The 8,764-nt window shown below is 38.6% G+C and overlaps 1 protein-coding gene across 1 annotated transcript; it reads left to right on the forward strand.

The window, feature by feature from the left end:
- The first annotated feature begins 580 nt into the window (after positions 1-580).
- BEX5 (brain expressed X-linked 5) lies at positions 581-1,028 on the forward strand. The gene is given in 2 exon segments (XM_090265334.1): positions 581-936; positions 939-1,028. Coding segments are annotated over 2 exon segments (336 nt in total). The 5' UTR covers positions 581-632; the 3' UTR covers positions 971-1,028.
- The last annotated feature ends 7,736 nt before the right edge of the window (positions 1,029-8,764 follow it).

Here is an 8,764-nt window from a genome sequence, read left to right on the forward strand (position 1 = left end):
GTCTTAGAAGCTGACCCATCCTTGGCAGGTTGGTGGCTGCTGACTGAGGTAGGAGTGGCAGAGGGAAAAAACCAAATTGGGTCCAGGACTGGTTTCTCTGTACCCCTCCCCCAGTGCCCACCCATTTGGTGCAAGAAATGGAGAAGGCGATAGAGAGGGGCCAAGAGTTGGGAATAAGAGTAAAGCTGCTTCTGATTACTGCAGGTAGGGATCCTAAGGTATAGGGGTATTCTGGATTGTAACTGAATCTGGAGGACTCACAGACCTCCCCACCTGAGTTAAGTGCAGGAGAAACTTGGCCAAGGCTTTAAAAACTGTGGGTCTGTGATGAGGGAAGAAGAGTGTACAGGGGCAAACTCTGGGGTGCCCATGGAGGGCTTATTAATATCCCTGGTCTCTCAATCTGTCCCTCCCACCACTTGTCTTATCTTTTTGTGTGCAGAGTGGCCAAGGGAAGGATTTTCAGAGAAAATGGTGAGCTTTGGGAACAAGGGTGGGTCTTGGGTGTCCTTCCACCAGAGGGCCCCCAAAGTCTCTCAGATGGAAAACATTTTGTCTATAGTGCCGTGAATTCGGTTGTTACAACGCATTCAATACCTCTTGCTTTTTATCTCCTAGAAAAAAAAATTAACATGGAAAATGTCCCCAAGGAATGCAAAGCAGGAGAGCAGACTGCAGTGCAGAATGAAGAAGCCTGCCTTTTGGGAGGTGGTGAAGGCCAGGAGGCTGGAGGAAATATTAGAGGGGTTTGGGCTTTACCTGCCCGGGATTTTAGAAAGGATATTCCCAGTAGGCTTTTCAATAACATTGACATGATAGATGGAAATGCAGGTGGTATGGAACAGTTCATGGAGGAGATTAGAGAGCTAAGGAGGAAAATTAGAGACCTTCATTTGCAGTACAGTTTGCACATTCTTATAGCAGAGTCCCTGCACCATGCCATCATGATGAATTTTGCCTTATTCCCTGAAAACTGAGATAAATAATCATAAAATCCCTGCTTCCCAAACTTGCAAATTTCATGATGTACCCATTACAATGAAACTCTGGTGTTCTTTTATTTTTCTGATTGGAAATTTCATTTTGACTCAGTTCTGTAACTTTTTTTTTTGTCAACCAGGATGTTTCAACAACTTGCATGGAAAGATGTTTAATACGCATCGTAAAGTTAATAAAGCAGTTTGAAAAAAGAGTTTATAGATATACTATCTCATTTTAAAGCATGAATATTTTATGTGCATCAGAATGTGCTTTTTTTTTTACCTTGTTTTTCTCATTTTTTCTCAAAGAATGAATACACATGTATTATATGTATCATAAAAAAGTAAGAAGCAAAGAACTGGTCAATTAGTTAAAAGAGGAATGGAGATAATACTTAAGACACAATTTAAAGACATTAATCTTATATTACCTTTGTATCTCTTATTTAGAAACACAAGCTTGGTAATTATTAAAAATGCATTTCATTAAAGTCAGCCTATTTATAAAATGAAGGTAATACCTGTATTACAGGTCTACTGTGGGAATAGATAAGGTACAGACTAAATTCTGGCTGGCTCTATTCACACATGCAAGGTCTCAATCCTCTAGGTGCCTTTCATTTTAGGGAAGGGCCCAAGGAGTAAGCTTACCAGCAAGAACAGTTGACTGCCAGGTGGGTGACAACTTTGTATACCTACTGCTGGATAATACCATGGCTGCTAGGTTCTCCTTCCCCTTATGCTTGGTTTTGCTTCCTCCACCGGTCCCAACTACTGTTGATGTGCTGGAATGCTAAAGGTGATAAAGATCTATTAATCTCTCTGGAACCATCAGAGGTCTGAATACTAACATTTGACTTTCAGAAATGTGAATAATACCCTCTTCCTGCTATAGAGTTATACTTAATCTAGATGTGTATTTCCCCAGTGCTGTTTAGGAATCCAAATAGCCCTTTATGGTTTTTCTTAGACTTTGTTTTCTAACCCCTAATCCCTAGATAAATCTGAGTGACACTCATGATAGTGTTATCAGAATTGGACTATCACTTTTATCTTTTGATGAATATAGCCCAGTTTCCTTGACTCTCCATTTCCTGTGGTACATGTTTCACTCTGAGCATACACAGGTGTGAGGGTAGCTTTATGTCCCCAAGACTGTTCTGGCCACACCACTTGCATCCCTGGACTCTTCAGTAGTCTCTACTCACCCTGGACTACATGGATCCAGAGTACTTTCCTTCTTCTTTTGCTTTGATTTTTTTATTTTCCCAATAAACCTGTAATCACAGATCAATGAGAAACTGGCTGGGACTGGGGACCTGATAGATAAATAATTGTTTTAGAACATTTTTCACCAACCAGTCATCACTACTCCCCAATTAAATTGTGCCCTTCTCTCAGTAAATATATTGTCTCATTTGTCCTGGTACCCTCGGTACCTAGCACAAGTTCTGGTAAGTTGTAGATCACAACAGTTAATTATAGGTGAGTCAAGATTCATGCAATCCTGGCCTAGGTTTTATCCGATCATTTATGGGTAAGTAATCTCTTTTCCCTACAGACTGTAGAATTTAATTGAAACAGTAACATGGGGCCCACTGGACACGCAGAAGACTGTGCGCAGTCGCCCCTGGCCAGCCCAGTGGGCACCAGGCCGAAGTACCAGGCCGGAGCCCGGAGTGCAGAGCACTTACCCAGGCTCTGCGCGTGCCCGCCCAGCCGGTGCGGAAACGGTGTGCAGCTGTGGTGTGGGAACAGCGGGCAGCAGCGACTGACAGCCACTCACGTCTACTGAGCACAAGTGTCTGCGGCCCTGCCCTAAGAAGTGAGAGACCAACTCCTGGAACATGGCGCTGCAGGCCTGAGCTTAGTTCCCCGGCCGCCTTGGGCGCGTACTGACACTCCAGCGAAAAAGCACCTCGCCGGCTTCCCCGGAGCGCAGCGTGACCTGCTTTCCGTGAGCGTGGCGTGGCAGACCTGAGGTGGGCTCTCGGATGCCTTGCATTGCGCCCTGCCAGCCACCTCGCGCACACCGCTGCTGCAAGGAATAGGAATCTCTGACCCGTCACATTAGATCAGCTGTGGATGCAGAAAAAGAAGACGACACACAAAGGCTGAACTGAGTAAAAACATTCCTTTTTTTTTTCTTTTTCTCTTTTTCCTTTTTCTTTTCTTCCTGAAAGAGGAGGGGAGGAGGGAGGAGAGGAAGGAAGGAGGAAAAAAAACAAAACAAAACTATATCTCTAATCTGTTTTATATAAACTTTCCTTCTTATCCTTCTTTAATTGTTGTTTATTTGTTTGTGGGCCTAGTTTAGCCTCCCTTTCACTCTAAACAAATAGAATATAACTACTATATAAATCCAATACTATATAATTCCATTTTTTCTACTATATTCTGCACTCTTCCCTTTTTTTCTTCTATAGTTAATAACATACAATGTAAATATTACCTACTGTCTTGCACAGTCTCAACTATTATTAACCTATTATCCCCTCTCTCAAAAATCATATTTTTTCTCCCCTAAAACAACTCTTATCTATTCTTCCTAAAGTGTAAAAGCTCTAATCTCTCTACATTTATATTAATACTGGCTCGTTGGCTGACAATAGCAGGATAGAGGGTGGGGAATATTTTTGAAGGTACGGGTCTCCTGCTGGGGCTCTGTGTTTATGTTTTTAACAGCATCTCCACAAAAGAACTCAGGACAAAGTAGATAGAGTGACTCTCAATCAACTAGCCAGAAGGAGGTCCTAACAAAGAGCATCTGAAATATAAACAGACAGCATAAACAAATGACTTAAAGGATACCCCAACAACATCAGGCTCAGGAGATCAAAGAGACTGCACCACTGAAACCCCCAGATCTCCAATATAGAACCCCATACCACAAAGGTGGGAAGGCAGAGCAGATAAATCCAAATAACAAAAACAAACAAGAAGAATCCAACATGATAAGACACAGAAATAACCTCTCAATGAAAAGAAAAGAGGAATCCCCAGAAAGAGAGGTAGATAGAATAGACATAGCCCAAATGTCAGACATGGAATTCAAAACAATGGTGGTGACGAAGCTCAATATACCCAACAACCTTAAAAACAACTATGACAACCTACAAGGAAGCTACCAACAGCTCCAAGAAAATTACAAGGAACTTGTAGAGAACTACATCAGCATAAAAAGAGACATAGAAACTATCAACAAACACCAGGAAGAAATGAAGAAAGCAACCTCTGAACTGAACATCACAGTAGAATCAGTCAAAAGCAGACTAAACGAAGCAGAGGATCGGATTAGTGAGTAGGAAGATAATGTAGAAAAAAATTCTCAGATGATACAGCAAAATGAAAAAAGATTGAAAAAGTATGAAGAAGAGGTAAGGGAATTACAGGATAGCATAAGGAAGAACAATATAAGAGTAATTGGAGTTAAAGAGGGATCAGAAGAATGAGGAATAGATAAACTGATAGGAGAAATAGTGACAGAAAATTTTCCCAACCTGATGAGAGAAAAAGTTATGCAAGTCCAGGAAGCACAAAGAGTTCCAATGAAGAGGAACCCCCCAAAACCCACTCCAAGGTACAGCATAGTTAAAATGGCAACATTCCAAGACAAAGAGAGAATCCTCAAAGCAGCAAGAGAAAAACAGCAAATAACTTACAAGGGAGCTCCAATAAGGCTACCGACCGATTTCTCAACAGAAACACTACAAGCTATAAGGGAATGGTCAAAAATACTTCAAGCAATGAAAAACAAAGACCTACAACCAAGAATACTCTACCCACCAAGACTCTCATTCAAAAGAGAAGGTGAAATAAGGAGTTTCTCAGATAAAGGAAGACTAAAAGAATACATCTCCACCAAACCAGCACTGCAAGAGATGCTAAAGGGAATATTCTAAGGAAAAAAAAGAGAGAGAGAGAGAGAGAGAGAGAGAGAAAACAAAAAAAGAGTAGAATAACAGAGGGACAAAGGGAAATGAATAAATACATTTCAATAATAACCTTAAATGTAAATGGATTAAATGCTCCAATTAAAAGACATAGGGCAATGGAATGGATTAGAAAACAGGACCCACATATTTGCTGTCTACAAGAAACACACCTCAAAACAAAAGATTTACATAGACTGAAAGTAAAAGGATATAAAAAAATATTTCATGCAAACGGACTTGAAAAAAAAGCTGGGGTAGCAGTCCTCATATCAGACAAAGCGGATTTCAAAACAAGGGCAATAAAAAGAGACAAAGAAGGACATCTCATAATACTTAAAGGAACAATCCATCAAGAAGATATAACACTGATAAACATATATGCACCCAACATAGGAGCACCCAAATACATAAAGCAAATACTACAAGACCACAAGAAGTATATTAACAACAACATCATCATAGTAGGAGACTTCAACACTCCATTATCAACAATAGACAGATCATCCAAGCAAAGAAACACCAAGGATATACAGGCATTGAACAACACACTAAACTACATGCACTTAACTGATATATATATAGAACTTTTCACCCCAAAGAAGCAAAATATACATTTTTTTCAAAGGCGCATGGGACATTTTCAAAGATAGACCACATAATAGGACACAAAACAAGCCTCAACAAATTCAAGAAAATTGAAATTATATCAAGCATCTTTTCAGACCACAATGTCTTGAAACTAAAAATCAACTTCAGAGAAAAAAATCAAAGACACCCAAACTCATGGAGAATGAATAACCCGCTATTAAATAATGAATGGGTAAACAATGACATCAAAAAGGAAATCAAGAAATTTCTAGAAGCTATTGACAATCAACACACAACAGCTCAAAACCTATGGGACACAGCAAAAGCAGTCCTAAGAGGGAAGTTCATAGCAATACAGGCATATCTGAAAAGGACCGAAGAAGCTCAAATAAAAAATCTAATCCTAAAACTACAAGAACTAGAACAACAACAACAACAAAAGCCTAGCTCAAGTAGAAGAAAGGAAATCATCAAGATCAAAGCAGAACTAAACAACATAAAGTCTAAACAAACAATCCAAAAAATTAACAAAACTAGGAGCTGGTTCTTTGAAAAAATGAACAAAATCGACAAGCCTTTAGCCAAGCTGAGCAAGAAAAAAAGAGAGACGACCCAAATAAACAAAATCAGAAATGAAAGAGGAGAAATCACGACTGATACCACAGAAATACAAACAATTGTAAGAAATTACTACAAACAACTGTATGGCAAGAAATTTGACAACCTAGAAGAAATGGACAAATTTCTAAACATACAATCTTCCAAAACCGAATCAAGAAGAAGTAGAAAGTCTCAACAGACCAATAACAAAGAAGGAAATTAAAACAGTAATCAAAAATTTCCCTGCACAAAAAAGCCCTGGACCAGATGGATTCACAGGCGAATTTTATGAAACATTTAGGGAAGAACTAACTCCTACCCTCCTCAAAATATTCCAAAAAATCCAAGAAGAAGGAAAAAATCCAAACTCTTTCTATGAAGCCAGTATTACCCTCATCCCAAAACCAGGTCAAGACACAGCAAAGAAAGAAAACTACAGGCCAATATCATTGATGAACATAGATGCTAAAATCCTCAATAAAATTTTGGCAAACAGGATCCAGCAATACATCAAAAAGATCATACACCACGATCAAGTGGGATTCATCCCAGGGATGCAAGAATGGTTTAATATTCGCAAATCAATAAATATAATACATCACTTAAACAAAATGAAAGACAAAAATCACATGATCATACCTATAGATGCAGAAAAAGCATTTGATAAAGTACAACACCCATTTATGTTGAAAACACTCAGCAAAATGGGAATAGAAGGAGCATACCTTAACATAATTAAGGCTATATATGAGAAGCTCGAAGCCAGCATCATACTCATTGGACAAAAACTGAAAGCATTCCCCCTGAAATCAGAAACTAGACAAGGTTGTCCACTCTCTCCACTTCTATACAACATAGGGTTGGAAGTTCTAACCACAGCAATCAGACAAGACAAATAAATAAAAGGCATCCAAATTGGGAAAGAAGAAGTAAAACTATCACTATTTGCAGATGACATGATAGTATACCTAGAAAACCCTATAAACTCCACTAAAAGACTACTCGATATAATAAGTGAATTTGGCAAAATAGCAGGGTACAAAATAAATATACAGAAATCTAGGGCATTTCTGTACATCAACAATAAAATCTCAGAGACAGAGACAAAAAAGAAAATACCATTTACTATAGCAACAAGAAAAATAAAATACCTAGAAATAAACTTAACCAAAGAGATAAAAGACCTGTACACTGAAAATTACACAACAATGAAGAAAAAAATTAAGGAAGATACAAATAAATGGAAGCAAATACCACGTTCCTGGATGGAAAGAATCAACATCATCAAAATGGCCATACTATCCAAAGCAATTTACAGATTCAATGTAATCTCTACTAAAATAGCAGTGACATATTTCACTGACCTAGAACAAATACTTCAAAAATTCATATGGAACCAAAAAAGACCCCGAATAGCAAAAACAATCTTGAAAAAGAAGAACACAGCAGGAGTAATCACGATACCAGACATCAAGCAATACTACAAAGCCATTGTGATGAAAACAGTCTGGTACTGGCATAAGAACAGACATATAGATCAGTGGAACAGAATAGAGAGCCCAGAAATACACCCAGGACTCTATGGTCAACTAATCTTTGATAAAAGAGGAAGAAACATAAAATGGAGTGAGAAGAGCCTCTTTAACAAATGGTTTTGGGAGAACTGGACAGGGACGTGCAAAAAAATGAAACTAGACCACCAACATACACCACACACAAGAATAAACTCAATATGGATTAAAGACTTAAATATAAGTCGTGACACCAGAAAAGTCCTAGAGTAAAACATAGGCAGGAAACTTTCAGATATCCCACTTAACAATATCTTCACGGATACATCTCCTAAGGCAAGACAAATAAAGGAAAAAATAAACAAATGGGACTACATCAAACTAAAGAGTTTCTGGTCAGCAAAAGAAAACATCAGCAAGATGAAAAGGAAACCAACCATATGGGAAAACATATTTGCCAATGACATCACAGACAGGGGACTGATTTCCAAAATATATAAAGAGCTTATACGACTCAACATCAAGAAAACAAACAGCCCAATTTAAAAAATGGGCAAAGGACCCGAATAAACACTTCTCCGAAGAGGACATACAGAAGGTCCATAGACACATGAAAAAATGCTCAACATCATTAGCCATCAGGGAGATGCAAATAAAAACCACAATGAGATACCCTTTTACACCAGTCAGAATGGCCATCATCAACAAATCAATAAACAACAAGTGCTGGTGAGGATGTGGAGAAACGGGAACCCTACTGCACTGTTGGTTGGAATGCAGACTGGTGCAGCCACTATGGAGAACAGTATGGAATTACCTCAAAAGATTAAAAATGGAATTGCCTTTTGAACCAGCGACTCCACTTCTAGGATTATACCCGAAGAATCTTGAAACCCCAATTCAAAAGAACTTATGCACCCCTATGTTCATTGCAGCACTGTTTACAATAGCTAAGTATTGGAAACAGCCTAAATGCCCATCTGTAGATGAATGGATCAAAAAACTGAGGTACGTTTACACAATGGAATACTATGTAGCAGAAAGAAAGAAGGAAGTCCTGCCATTTGCAACAAAATAAGCCAGGGAAAGAAAGAAAAATACCATATGATATCACCTAATACAGGAAACTAAAGAACAACAGAAACAAATC

This window comes from Furipterus horrens, unplaced genomic scaffold (assembly GCF_987537825.1).
Source record: "Furipterus horrens unplaced genomic scaffold, mFurHor1.1.pri manual_scaffold_17, whole genome shotgun sequence".
NCBI classification, from domain to species: Eukaryota; Metazoa; Chordata; class Mammalia; order Chiroptera; family Furipteridae; genus Furipterus; species Furipterus horrens.